Below are 14,986 nucleotides of genomic sequence, written 5' to 3'. Positions count from 1 at the left end.
TGTATATTTGAGGGAGGGTCCTGACAGGTGGGGCCCACCAGTCAGTCCGAATCGGCACACCTAGAAGGCATCGCCTGCGCCACCGTGTCATATCGCTGACATGCTGGCTGCCACGTCACAAAACCGCCCCTCCCAAATCGCCCCAGGGGGTTCCTTGCCTGGTTTGCCAAAATTTAGGGTGTCCAATTCACGGGGTAAGTGGACTTTTTTCTTTTATCCATACATGTGCCACAAGATATCTAGCCAACCTGCCTGAGGGGTTTAGAAATTTTCAAATGTCTCTTCAGACAACTCCTCTGGAGAGCTAAGAAGTAGTACTTCCTATAAAGCGAGTTATGGCTAGAGCAAGTTATGTATTTTTTTTGAAAAATTTTTCTTTGTTACCTTCTTTTGTGTCCTGAGCGCTTTGGTCGTTTTGTATCCTTGCTCTCAGTTGCTCCTTTGTTTCGCTTTGTAATCTGCTTGGTTACTGAATTTTCGTTGTCATAAAAGCTTTGGGCCTGTCCTATTCCCTCAAAAAAAAAATACTTCTTCTATATAAGATTTAGATATCGTTTTAGATAAGGTTTGAGTCAAATATAAATTATCAATAATTTTTAAACTATTGAGGTTGTAAATGTAAAAACTATATGAATAGATTTATCTTAAAAAATAGTTTCATAAAAACATACATATATCATATTTTTTCTAAAGTTTTTTATAAAAATAAAAAATTAAAGTAGTGTTTTGAAGACCGTATCATTCTTCTAATGTACAAGAATTCCACGGGACCACAAAAAGAAAAAAATACAGTAACAGAAAAGGATCAGGGATTCAGGGGAACAGTAACAGTAGTTCCAGCGGAGCGGAGCGAGCTAGCAAATGCGATCTGCAAGCAGTATAAATGCTCACATTCTGCCGCTGAGATGGTTTCTGCCTTCCTGCAGCTGCTCTGCTCCTGCCGCCTGCCGCCTGCCTACGCTACGAGATGAGATGTGGGAACCGAGGGAGCAGGCGCATTCGAATTGCTCCTCTCGTCGTCGTCGTCGCCGCCGCGCGCGCCATGCACGGGCACGGCTGAGTCACACGGCGAGCCTCGATCGCCCTACCAAGATAGCAGAGGCAGCGGGCAAGCAGTACGTACGGGCGGTGCATTGCATTCCTCTCGTGTCTTGGCCGGCGGCCGTCGTCGGGTGGACACGAGGGTGAGGACTGAGGACCACTCACTCACCGATACCGATCGAGGCAGCAGTACGTGAGCAGAGCGACCAGCGCGGTGGCTGGCCCGTCCCCGCCCCCGCCGTCGTCTCGCTCCCTCCTCCACTCCACGCCCGCCTGCGCTGCCCCACCGAAAAGCAAAGCTCCGGCGCAGACTGCCGCCGCTGCCGACCTGCATGACCCCGTTCCTCGCCAACGCCGCAGTGAACGGCGAGTCGGCGACACCTGGGTCCTCCACCTGTCAAGATATATGTGCTGCTGGGCTCGGTGAAAGGACCCCGGGCTCGGCAGTCGGCCCAGGCGCGCCCATCTCGGAGCCACCCTCGTTCGCTGTCTGCGTCTGGTTCGGGCTCGGCAGTTGGCCCAGGCGTCTTGTTTGGATGTTGTCGTATTCACTTCAATCCTATGTGTGTTGGTGTGGATTGGGATGAAATTTAGTTCAAGTTCCACTCCAATCCACCTCAACACATGGATTGATGTGAATCCGACAACATCTAAACAAGACCTTACTTGTAACACAGGTCTATGCATGCATCTATAAAGACAAATGGCACCTCTTCTAACACGCTTAGCTTCGAGTTTAGTGGTAGTACTGTCTGAATTTGACCATTACCTCCAAAGTCTCCAACGATTTGTTGGTGGTTGAGTGCACGTATGGATGCCCGTGTGGTACACCCACGTACGCCGCATCTACCGATCAAAATGTTATGTACCACATGTCGAAGCAGGCAAACGGAGTGGGCAGCACAGGTGCGCAACAGTCCAGGTGACTGCTCCGAGATCGAGTCCGAGTCAGCTTGCTTACGTTTGCGTGCCAGACTAATTAACGGGAGTACGTTGCGTGCACGTATTTTCCTCTAATAACCCATGCATGGCGTGCCCCTAACAGGAATAGACCTTGTTTAGTTTGGCCTTGTGTAGATGTAAAAAAATTTTGGATTTCGCTACTGTAGCACTTTCGTTTGTTTATGATAAATATTATCCAATTATACACTAACTAGGGTCAAAAGATTCGTCTCGTGATTTACAGTCAAACTGTGTGATTAGTTTTTATTTTCGTCTATAATTAATACTTCATGCATGTGTCGAAAGATTCGATGTGACACAGAATCTTGGAAACTTTTTGGATTTCGAGGTGAACTAAACAAGGCCTTTGTGGATGAAAATTTTTTAGGTATCAACATCGGATGTCTTATGTGATGTTAGAAGGTGTGTTCGGATAGTAATAAAAGAAACTAATTACATAAGAAACGTGAGACGAATTTATTAAGCCTAATTAATCCATCATTATTGTAGTAATTATGACCAGTAATCGACTAACTAGGCTTAAAAGATTTGTTTCGTAGTTTCCATGAAAACTATGTAATTAGTTATTTTTTATCTATATTTAATAATTCATATATATGTGTTTAAATATTCGATGAGACATGATGAAAAGTTTTTTGAGTAAGAACTAAAGAGAACCATATACTACTAATATACCTGCATGTTTGGCTCGTAGTAAACACCACTGTACGGGGGCGCGAAGTGAAAAAATTGCAGAATGTCTTGAGGCCAGTCTCAATGCATAGTTTCATGACACAGTTACCAAGACTAAGGTAACCGAGCCACAGGAGTTTCATCCTCTCTCATCTGATGAAACTCCTTCATTTAATGACCCTGCCAAGTCAGCAATTATGCTTACGTGGCACTCTATTTAATGTGCATGACACTCTCATGAAACATGCATTGAGACTGGCCTGATACTCTTCCTAGTAACAAGACAAATGTGGCCAAACACGAGTTACGGGCTTGTTTAGTTCCGAAAAGATTTCGAATTTCGGTACTGTAGCACTTTCGTTTGTTTGTGACAAATATTATTCAATTATAGACTAATTAGGATCAAAAGATTCGTCTCGCGATTTACATGTAAACTGTGCAATTAGTTTTTATTTTTGTTTATATTTAATGCTTCATGCATGTGTCGAAAGATTCGATGTGACGGGGAATCTTGAAAACTTTTTGGTTTTCGGGGTAAACTAAACAAGGCCTACGTTTACGGATTTTGGACGAAATATCGGGAGGAAGTTCCTTCCTCTAACCATGTGGCGTGTGCGTACCCGTGACCGCGATAATATCCCTACAAGTTTGGCCTCGTAAACTCCACCGCGAGGTGATGATTGGTTTCGCAGTGTTAAGAAAAATATGGCCAAACCGCCCAAACACAAGTCACGTTTAGGCTCTGTTCGTTTCTTTGCGAATGAGCCGTTCCGGGAGTAGTTTCGCGCCGTAAATGGAGCCGTCCATATTAAAAACTAGAGTATATTGGCCCGGAACGAATTTTGGTCCGGCCACTGCTGAACGGATCTTTATATCAGCCAATTTGTTTGAAATTATCTGTCAAATTTATTAATTATTTAATAAGTTTTTTATAGTTATAATTTATCAACCAAACGAATAAGCTGCATGTTTTGACCAAAGATCTATCGGGCCGTACTATATGATAAGTATCTAAAATGTCACTGCTAGCAAAAGTACTGAGGCCAGGATTGAGATCGAGATATTTCTTCCATTTTTTCGAGGATTCTAAGATATTTGCAGACCGTGACAAGGAGAAAAATATCCGTGAGCTCTGTTGGGAGCTCCTCCATTTCGTGGTGGGCCGGCGTGGATGGATTGGGTGGATGGACCGACCCAGCTGGAACAGGGACTTGCTTTCCCGGAAATCAAAGCGAACGGCCACGTGGCGCCTATCCGCCATGGGATGAGGCTGCTGCAGCGTGTGGCCAGCTCCCTCCCCCTGCGTCGAGCCCGGCAGCCCGGACTTGTAATTACCTTTTTTTTTCACAAACGTTTTTCGTGTGCCAAAGTAAGGCCTTGTTCGGTACTGTAGCACTTTTGTTTGTTTGTGACAAATATTATCCAATCATGGACTAACTAGGATCAAAAAATTCGTCTCATGATTACAGCTAAATTGTGTAATTAGTTTTTGTTTTTATCTATATTTAATGTTTTATGCATATGCCACAAAATTCGATGTGACGGAGAATCTTGAAAACTTTTTAGTTTTGAGGGTGAACTAAACAAGGCCTAACTCTGGCGTTTGGTATGGGCACTCCCCCGTCTCGTGGGACCTTTTTTTCTTTCTACCGCCGCCATCTTTTTTCATGGTCCTGAGGTCTTCGGTGAATATATATTTTGAAAATGCCACAAAACTACACCTAAATTATAGCATTTCATCTGAGGCCTTGTTTAGTTCCTCAAAAATTTTGCAAAATTTTTCAGATTCCCCGTCAAATTAAATCTTTAGACATATGCATGGAGTATTAAATATAGATAAAAATAAAAACTAATTGCACAGTTTGGTCGGAATTGACGAGACAAATCTTTTGAGCCTAGTTAGTCTATAATTGGATAATATTTGTCAAATACAAACGAAAGTGCTACTTATTCCTATTTTACAAATTTTTTTGGAAGTAAACAAGGCCTGATTTCAAGGTTGTAATTTCAAACTTTGACCGGGTTTATAAAAATTACAGTATCGATTAGATTCTTCATGTCATATATTTTCATAAGTCATTTATTTGAACTCATTGGTGTTAGTAATATTTTTTCTACTAAATATTTCGAAATGGGGGGGGGAGGGGAAATCTAACTCGCGAGGAAATTGAAGCGAGCTATAATTTAATTCCTTCACAACCACTCTTAAATCAAATTTCTAATTCCTTTGCACAAAGAAAAGGAAACTAAATTCAAAAGTCACGCCTTGTTTAGTTCCAAAGTTTTGAACCAAAAGCAAAAATTTTTGCATTTTGTGAGTAAACTCGGCCAAATTTTTTCATCCCCAATTGTGCGGTCTCAAACTGAGGCATTAAATAGGGATTGTTTGTGTCCTTGTTTTGCAAAATGTTTTAGAACTAAACATCAAAACCAAAAATTTTGGTGGGCTGTTCAAGGTTTTGGGGGTTGGGGGGGGGGGGGTGTGTGTGTGGGTGGGTTTGCAAAAATTTTGAGCAACTAAACAGCTCCTCAGCTCGTCTTTGCCTGTTTGGCACCTGTAATTTTCGCACCAACTGTTCCCCTGAAAATTGAGTGGCCTGGGCCTGTTTAGATTGGGAACGAAAATTTTTTGGGTGTCACATCGGATGTGTCGGAAGGATGTCGGGAGGGGTTTTTAGAAACTAATAAAAAAACAAATTACATAGCTCGTCAGAAAACTGCAAGACAAATTTATTAAGTATAATTAATCTGTCATTAGCATATGTGGGTTACTGTAGCACTTAAGGCTAATCATGGAGTAACTAGGTTTAAAAGATTCGTCTCGCGATTCTTAACTAAACTGTGTAATTAGTTTATTTTTTTATCTACATTTAATGTTCCATGCATGTGTCCAAAGATTCGATGTGATGGATGAAAAAATTTTAGGTAGGGAACTAAACAGGGCCTAAAGCTCGAGCACACGTACTGTACTCATAATGAAACATGCCAGGGTCCTTTCTGCAAAAGAAAAAACAAATGCTGCGCCTCCGATAATGATTATTTATTCACTGGGGTAAAGTGCAGTGGAGGTGGAGAGCACACGCCCGCCCCTCCAAAATTTATGGGACGCGAGCACACCAGCAAGCCCCACACCAAAAGCTGAGGATCGGAGCAGCGCACGCAACGGGCAGCAGGAGACGGAGATCGCGGAATCCTTATCTGCTCGCCGCGCCATGGCCGCCGCCGCCGCCGCCGCGGTAGCCCACCTCTCCGTCCACGGCCGCCTCCGCCGCTCTCCGGAGCATCGCCCGTCCACCTCCTCTTCCTCCGCACCCGCGCACCGGCCGTCCCTGCTGCGGTGCCGCGCGTTCAAGCAGGAGACCGACGGCGGCGGTGGCGACCGCGACAGCGACCCGTCCGAGCCCGACGCGCGGAAGCGCAGGAAGGGCCCGCTGTACAAGCTCAAGGCGGCGATCCAGGGCCTCGCGGGCTCCCGCTCCGCCGCCGCGGAGGTCTACGGGGGAGAGCACCAGTACCAGCGCGCCGTCGAGAAGGCGGAGGAGATCTTCTTCTCGGTGAGCTCCGCACCCGCACCGGCCTCCGTTCTGTTTGCTGCTGCTGCTCTCTCTCTCTGACCTGAATGATTGAATGAATACTCGGTTCGCTGAATCATCGGCTAGCTGAATGCCGTGGTCAGGTTCGCTTCCTTGTGCCTGGCCCGCCTGCGAGCGTGTCACACTCACACGTCAGAATTTGCTCCCAATCAGAGGTTAAACGTGGGCTCTCATCTGCTCCACATCCTAATATCTACTTGATCATACAGCGTGGCCCCTTGGTGGAGTTAGCGTTTTTTCCTCACAACCCATGTTGGAACCAAGTTTCTACACCGAATTTTCATATCCTTCGTTCCTGCCTCTGTTTGTGCCAAAACTTTGCTTTTGCAAATTGCAGCGGTATGGTGTGCAACTGCATGGTGAACTAGTTTGAATAGCCTAACCATGCTGGGGTACTACTAGTACTAAAAACACAAATAAAATGTCCAGTGCTTGCTAATTACAGTCAAAGTACCTTGACTATACCAAACTGTGGCAGCGTGAGTTGCTACTGCTAGAGTTTCTGCATTATGCCGATTCGATTGTTTGCCTTGTCAAATCCAGAAGCCTGATGTATGATTCAGGCTTGCAATGGACCATATCAACAGTGGGGATCACATTTTGTTATTCCATTTCTCTTATGCAGCAGGGTTTCTTATAGTTTGCTGATTTATATCACCTTTTCGCAGGTTGCTACTCAGCTAGGCAGATATGCTATCACTATGATGAGCAGTGGTGTTGTACTTGGGGTTGGATTTCAGCTGTCAGGTTTGCCATACACTTGTATTGCACTACCTCTGCTTTATGCATCTCTTTTCATTTCGCATTGATCTTTCCTGAAATTCCATTTAATTAGTCAAACTACTTTTCCCCCCTTTAGGTGGAGACAGCCAAATGAACGAACTAATTTGGTATAGCTGGCTTGGTGGGGTGATTATCGGTACAATGATAGGTGCAAACAGTGTCCTGGAGGAACACTGCAAAGCTGGACCTCGCAATGTCGTCATAACTGGAAGGTAGCTTATTTTCATCCTTCGCTCTACATGCCTTCTGAATACTTTCCAGCAAGTAGTATGCACTGTGTTTCAATTTTCATTTATCTCATGACTTGCCCTGTAAGAAAATATTGCACAGCATATTCTTGATAGCAAATAAAATCACTCTAAAAAACAGAAACTGTCGAAGCTAATGGATTTTCTTCTGGCTACGTAAGAAGGAAATAAAGTTTTGGCGGTGCTTTTCAAGTTTTTGCACTTTCACTGGTTGCAGCCATTGGATAGGTGGTTCCATATTGTTGTTTCCTGTTTGGCGATTAAGCATTGACAACAGTTTTTTATTTAAATTTTCCAGCACAAGAGGGTTAGGAAAAGCACTTGCTCGTGAGTTTCTTCTTTCTGGAGACCATGTTGTAATTACTTCACGAAGGTGATATTCATGAGCATGAGCTCAAACTTTAGTTCATACTTTTTTCTTATGGAGTTTTATGCTTTGTGTTAGTTTTAAATATTTTCTTTTTGTGAAGGCAGTCCTGAATCTGTCCTTCAGACTATAACAGAACTTGAAGAGAACATACAGGAAGGGTTATCAGTTGCCAAAAAGAAAGAGAGGAAAATTTTATCCCATGCCAAGGTTGTTGGTACAGCTTGTGATGTCTGTAAACCTGAAGATGTGAAGAAATTAGTGAATTTTGCTATTAATGAGCTTGGCTCAGTTGACATTTGGGTAGGTAATTTGTTACTGTTTTCTAGCTTAAATCTGTATCTTATTTGGGTTTTGGTCTACCTTTTGTTTTCACTAAACTGAATAGCTAGTCAAAGTTGGATTATACTGATTATGGACTACAGAGTTTATAACCTTTACATCAGTTGTGAAATGTAATTTTATATATGACAACATTAAGATAAATTTTGTGGTGCCCACTTTTATGTTTTCCTGTATGGTAATGGTTCTATGGCTACATCAAACAACAATATTATTTACTGCTTCTTCTTCAACCTTGTTCACAGATAAATAATGCTGGCACAAATAAAGGTTTTAGGCCACTGGTAACCTTTTCAGATGATGACATTACTCAGGTTTGTTATTGTTATATTCTGTTGTGTTCTAATACGTTTTTTATGCGTGTATCCTTGATCAGATGACCTGGCTTAACCATGCTATCTTGTTTCCATCTTTTTAATTTATTCTGATCGATTTCATGTTGTTATAGATCGTCTCAACAAACCTAGTTGGCTCTCTACTGTGCACTAGAGAAGCCATGAATGTCATGCAATACCAAGAGAAAGGAGGCCATATATTTAACATGGATGGAGCAGGTTCTGGAGGATCAAGCACACCACTGACAGCTGTGTAAGCATCTTAGCTTTCTAATACTTTTTTTTTAAAAAAAATAGCTTTCTAATACTCTATTGCTTATTTGTAGTTTATAATGTATAAATGTTGTGTTGGTTTTATTCTTGTTGGCTAACACTTGAGTGTGTGCTGTATTTGGATTCCTTATTTTATGAAGCTAATTCTGATGCTGAACTCAAATTTGTAGCTATGGTTCAACTAAATGTGGACTAAGGCAGTTCCAAGGATCACTTCTGAAGGAAAGCAGAAGATCAAAAGTTGGAGTGCACACTGCCTCACCTGGTATGGTCCTCACAGACCTTCTTTTAAGGTAAACTCTCCATACTTACTAATCAGTTGTCATGAGATGACTTGTAAAGCTCACTGTGAACTTTCTATACATTGACTGTCTGATATATACTTATATTACATTTGACAAGGTACATATGTTCATGATGTCTAAGCTACAGAGTATTGTCCCAATTTTTTACTTTTTAGTCTTTGTTTTGAAAAAAATTCACATTTAGCCCCTTCTGAAACTTAAACTCATGTTTGGACCTAGTGGGTCGGCGCCAGGATTCGTGGCTCCGAGGTTACACATCTCGGCGCCACAGATCTTGGCTCCAAGGTGGTTACTCGCGGCTGGTACCTCGGAGCCACAGATCTTGGCTCCGAGCTCGGCGCCAAGATCTGTGGCTCCGAGCTCGGAGCCAAGATCTGTGGCTCCGAGGTACCAGCCACGTCATCGCCACGTATGCTGCCACTTTGTACGTGAGTAACCACCTCGGAGCCAAGATCTGTGGCGCCGAGATGTGTAACCTCGGAGCCACTCGGCGCCACGAGTCCTGGCGCCGACCCACTAGGTCCAAACATGAGTTTAAGTTCCAGAGGAGGCTAAATGTGATTTTTTTTCAAAAAAGGGCCAAAAAGTAAAAAATTAGGGAGTATTGTGCATACATATGCATAAAACATCAAACACCAAAATGTGTAGATGTTTCTGAGATTATTACCTAGGCACAGATGACATAGTCTGGTGCTGTAGAATATACTATTACATATCTATGTGAATTAATTGTTTCTTTATATATAAAATTAATTGGTGAGATATGTTCGAGCTATGAGTCTGATACGCATAAATAAGCAAAAAACTATGATAACAGAAAGATCAAACATGGCCTTATTAGTTCTTGTCTAGTTATGCTATATGTGTAAAATGTGAGTTACTTCTTTTTCTTTCTCACAATATTCATCTATTGAGCTGATCGACCCTCTTACTGTTCTATGTTGGAATCATGATTCTTCTTTACTGATTACCTGTTTCTTTGCAGTGGTTCATCCATCAGAAATAAACAAATGTTCAATTTAATATGTGAGCTTCCAGAAACAGTAGCCAGAACATTGGTTCCAAGGATGAGAGTTGTAAAAGGAAGTGGAAAGGCAATCAACTACTTAACACCACCGAGGATCTTGCTTGCTTTGGTTACTGCATGGGTTCGACGGGGCCGATGGTTTGATGATGAGGTACACAGATCTTCTTATTTTATACTTAATACTAACTTACATGTAAGAGTTCAACAAACCAATGGTGTCAATTGTCCTAGATTTAGCTTTTATTAAGTAAATATCAATAATTAGCAGAAGATGTGACTGAATTATTTTTTGTACTAGTCCACCCTCTATACATATATTTTTTTGAACTGTCCCTCTATACATATTTGGAATATCGCATCTCAGAAGTCAGAACATTGAGTCCTTATGCTTCTTAGATTTGCATTCCAAGAGATAGAACGTCGAGTTCTACAACTGTGCTAAATGTCTGAAGAACAGTTGGCATTTCTGGGTTTGGTTCTTTGGATTCAATCGTTTCTGGTTGTCATTTTCATGTGTTATTGGTTTGTAGTGTTATTTCTCGGCTGCATGAACTCTACATTTTGTATCTAGCCTGTTACTCCTAATGAACGATACCCACCTCTTGAGCACTCCTGCATATTCTAAAATTGAAAAAAGAACTTTTTAACAGCTATCCAATTGTGTGTGGCTCTAGGATTAGACCAATAAGGTGGACCTGTATCATGGCATTTTAGGGTTCAGCATGGGTGATAATGATGTGCTGTCAGACTTGTTTGTCTCACATGTGTATATTCACTATTCAGTGCAGACTGAAGTGTGTACTTACAACTTGAGGAATACCGTACTAGTTTGCAAATCAGATTCTAATAGACATGAAAAAGATATTGAATAGCATTGTAGTTCATTTCTCAAATCTGAACTAGTTTTGGTTGTGTAAAGCCACACGTCATTCAAGGAAAATGATAGCTGCTTGTACCCTCTTTAACATACAGCGATTATCTTGAGTGCCTGCCATAGCATACTTGATATGCGGTTCGAAGTGTGCATGAGAGATAATGAGAAATTTGGTCGAGTGCTAAAGTTTATCTTTTCGCCACGTAGTCCCTTTTATTATGATCTGAGTTATATGATCAATCATTTACCCATTACAGGGGAGAGCGGTGTATGCAGCTGAAGCTGACAGAATTCGCAACTGGGCTGAAAGTCGAGCACGGTTCTCTTTCACCGATGCCATGGAGATGTACACGGAAAACACATGGGTTTCTGTATTCTCACTCTCCGTGGTTTGTGCGTTCATAATTCTTTCCAGCTCAGGTGGACCTCTTCCAGGCACATGATTTCCAGAGTTGCCAAACTAGTAGATGGTCATACATATACTCAATTTTGTCAACACCAAAGGCATTCTACTATGGGAAGGTATATGACACAACACTTATGAATGGGGAAGAAGAGAACCCCCACAAATGTAGATAGGTGCAAGGGAGATTAGCTGCTGCTTCCTCGCACCATTTAAGGTTTGGCTAACCATGTGCTCAGAGAAGGGTAAATAGAATTTGTTGCGTGGGCATCCACTGCCGTAAGTTAGACTATGATCTGTGACTTTTTTTAAGAACATGTATGCAAAGTTAACTGAGCAGGATCAGATTGCCTCGTGTACATGCATGTAGTAATGATAATCACTGTAACTTCTGGTCTCGGTTGTACCCTTCAAAACTCTAAATAGCGCTACATTATATGTGAGTCGAAGAAGCGAAGTAGCATGCACCATATATGTATACTGTTCATCATAAGAAACCTGGGGGTGTTATGTGGTATCGTGTTGGGTCAGAATTGCTATGGATTCTCAGTTGCGGAACAGAACTCCAGTTTGTAACTGCAGCTGCTGGGAGGGATATATTATAGTGGGGAGTAATATGACATTGTTTTTGGAAAGTTTGCAGAAAATATCTGATAAAAAGTGTAGTAGTACGGGGAAAAGGTGTACAATGGATGCAAAGCAAAAGGAGAATCCAAGTAGATAAGGGCAGGAACTTGGAAGTCAGTGTCAATTCTCCCCCCTTTTCCTTTCGGAGCACTAGCACTCGAGCTCTTCCAACCGATGGTGGTTGGAAGTTTCTTGGAACCTTCCTACCTGCCTGCATATTCCAAGCTCTCCAATATGTCCAGTTCCATATCAGAGCTCTCCAATAATCCCCTGCCTGTCATTCATAGATAGGAGTAATCTCTAACCAAAACCACACTGGCAAACACCTTCGACAAATATCGCACTAATTCTGCTCAGCGCCCATACCAAATCGTGTCAGCAAATTAAAGCACTCTATATAACCTCACAAGCCTAGCCAGTGGGCACACAAATTTTGCTCAATTCAGTCAGATTTCCACACCCAACCACACAAGGAGACGGAGTTGACTCTGCCACCGGCTTTCGGTGGAGATTTTTAGATAGATACACATAGATATACTCCACATGTAGAGGACTGGACCGTGATTGCAGGTAGCTCGCTGAATATACAGTAGCACCTGCACCGCAGCTTTGTTTGTTGTCATTTTCTATCTGAGACATCTAATTCAGAACTCGGTAGGAGAGCAGTTGCGTGCCATTGCATTGCGCCGCTTTTGGAATCAAGCTGGCTAATCATGTAGTACCCCGTCCCACCCTTGGACTTTATACTAGCATCCAAAATTTGTGCTAAAAAAACATCTAACGCATTTCTTTTGCGTGATGGATCGGAGGGAGTACTCGCTAAGATTTAGGTCAATGATGCAAACCGGTTCACAGGGGAACAAATTAGAACAGCAGGGCGCGCAGCAGCATGTGAGCACGTATGTACGTATAGTGCTCACAAGATTGAACTTGTGTGGATCGTTTGGTCCACACATCGGCTGCAACTGCAAGTTGGAGAGTTCTCTCTTTTATAGTGAGGTTGAGGACCGCAACGAAGTGGCCATTGTATTTAGTCAAAAGTATTTAGCTTGGGGATGAAACCAGTTAAGATATTCCTATTAGCTTAGGTAGGAAGTTGATTTCAAGTGGTCAGACAAACTATTACTCCTAGTTAGGCTATTTGCATCTACTAAACTATTATTCCTAATTAGGCTATTTGCATCTTCTAGTGCTAATTTTAGTCGCTATAAGGTCTTCCACAATGTGTGGCTTAAGTGTAGCACAAAAAGGAGAGAGAAAAATTGGCACCACTCCAGCCCACTGTGGGGGGGTGGTTCCAACTCTAAGAAAAATTGGAGCGGTGAACGTTGTTGCTCTGGTTCTAACTGATTAAAAAAGTACAAATGCTACAGTGAAAGTAGTTGGCAGCTGAAAGTAGTTGAACATACGCTGGTGAGGAAGATGGTAGTTTATTTATTTGTAGGTCCCTCCTAAAAACTAGCACCGGTTCTATCTTTTTTTGCACACTGTAACTTTGCTAGCTAGTGCTCTATCTAGAGTATTTGGACTCACAAAATTTTATAGCTGCACTAGCACACTGTGGACAGCCTAATTAAGATTAATAGCAGGGATCTATATATGCCAGGGGATTCATTAGGTTTCCCGCAAAGGTTTAACTCAATGATCCCAGTTTCCAAACATCATTATATACTAGCTGATGCTGCGATGGAAACTGACCCAAGAAATGCACGTACGAACGTACGGTGGGGAGACGCGAGAAGGACATGACATAGAAAAATTTAGAGCCAAGAACCCGAGAGTAAGGATGAGGACGGTGTTCTAAACGGTACTTCACAGTTTTTTTAGTGTAACTAAATGAACTAAATAGAAAAAAAATAAAAGAAAAAATTATCTATGTAATTTATTATTTTATACTATTTAGTTCATCCACGGTTATCCATTTAAAGGGCCATAACCATCCTTACCCGAGAGGAATGATTTGGATACAGCACTCACTAGAAGGATTTGGCTAGCCGCGTGATGTGGTGGTGAATTTGGGAGTTTGGGAGGTGGGGAAGGCGGCTGCATTGGCATATGCATGCTGCCCGGGCGGCCACTCTCGCTCGCATGTGGCCGTGGGGGCCGGCACACATGCTGGCGAAAGCGACGGCCACCAAGGCATCGGACAAGATCAGCCGGCAGCCGCGTGTACGAAATGCGCCTTTGTTTGTGTCACCTCCTTGCATGCTCTTTGGGAGATGTATACTCCTACCGCTACGTAGCTTGTGCTTTGCCACAGCCTATGCAATGGAAATATGTATATAAATATATATATGCAAATAATTGAAATAAGTTTATAGTAGCTCATCTAATCTCTTTCTTTTAGTTTCATTTCCCCCTTTTCTTTTCCCCTTCCCCTTTTTCTTTTAGGAGGATCATATGTACTAGCTAGAGCCTAAGAGCAGCTAGCTACAACATTTACTTCAAAAAAGAGCAGCTACAACAATGATATTTTAACTAGCTCATAGAGATCCACCTTAGCATTTTACTTACGTGGAAGAGGGATGCAACGGGATCCGCCCGATCTAATTCAATCCAAGTGCGCTTATCACCAACTTGACACTAATAAGTCCAGTAATTTGATCCATTAATAAATCACCACATGAAAAGACCCATCGCACAAGAGAGAGAGAGAGAGAAGGGAGAGAGAAGATCGAGCTATCTATCATGAACTACATAGCTCGAACAAGCTACGAGGCTATATATTATTGGGACCCACAATGAGGTGTGACCGTGTAGGTGAGGGAAAAAAGAAATGACATATGACCCATAGATAAGATGTTTAGACTTACCGTATTGGAGAGTTTGTCTTAAATATGTACAACCTTTTTAATTAAATAATGCGGCAAATATGAATGATTAGTTTAAGCTCAATTTTTGAGGTTTCCTGATAACCTCTCATGCATGAGAGCATTGTTGGATTTTCTCACCTAGCAGTGGTCATGATAAATGAAATCGATATTTTGGTCTCCACATGTTAGTAGTAGTGGATGCCTCAAAGCACAGTTAGCCTTTGGTTGGTTGGATGTCCAAACATGACAAGCAGCCGGCATCATCTATAGGTACGGTACGGTACGGTACGGTACGTGCATGCCGGCGTGTGTCCGGCTCA

At 42.4% G+C, this 14,986-nt stretch overlaps 1 protein-coding gene across 3 annotated transcripts; it reads left to right on the top strand.

Moving 5' to 3' along the window:
- On the top strand, nt 5,683–11,743 carry LOC8081366 (probable chlorophyll(ide) b reductase NYC1, chloroplastic). Of its 3 annotated transcripts, none has more exons than XM_021457266.1 (10): nt 5,683–6,230; nt 6,938–7,031; nt 7,105–7,264; nt 7,599–7,673; nt 7,775–7,970; nt 8,255–8,323; nt 8,458–8,597; nt 8,788–8,910; nt 9,908–10,100; nt 11,081–11,743. In XM_021457266.1, the coding sequence occupies exons 1-10, from the start codon at nt 5,889–5,891 to the stop codon at nt 11,264–11,266; spliced, it is 1,578 nt and encodes a 525-aa protein (XP_021312941.1). In that variant the 5' UTR covers nt 5,683–5,888; the 3' UTR covers nt 11,267–11,743. The 3 variants fall into 3 exon arrangements, with proteins under 3 accessions (XP_021312941.1, XP_002457093.1, XP_021312943.1); XM_002457048.2 differs by having other exon boundaries at nt 6,938–7,016; nt 7,129–7,264; nt 11,081–11,698; XM_021457268.1 differs by having other exon boundaries at nt 7,129–7,264; nt 11,081–11,698.

This window comes from Sorghum bicolor, chromosome 3, assembly GCF_000003195.3.
Source record: "Sorghum bicolor cultivar BTx623 chromosome 3, Sorghum_bicolor_NCBIv3, whole genome shotgun sequence".
NCBI classification, from domain to species: Eukaryota; Viridiplantae; Streptophyta; class Magnoliopsida; order Poales; family Poaceae; genus Sorghum; species Sorghum bicolor.
The sequence above is the reverse complement of the archived record's forward strand: the minus strand, read 5'-3'. Positions and strand labels throughout refer to the sequence as shown.

Excerpts from the sequence above, each read along its gene's own strand:
- LOC8081366 (XM_021457266.1), top strand. The coding sequence starts at position 5,889 with ATGGCCGCCGCCGCCGCCGCCGCGGTAGCCCACCTCTCCGTCCACGGC. Across the intron at positions 7,265-7,598 it reads AATGTCGTCATAACTGGAAG|CACAAGAGGGTTAGGAAAAG; the intron begins GTAGCTTATTTT and ends TAAATTTTCCAG. Across the intron at positions 7,971-8,254 it reads TTGGCTCAGTTGACATTTGG|ATAAATAATGCTGGCACAAA; the intron begins GTAGGTAATTTG and ends CCTTGTTCACAG.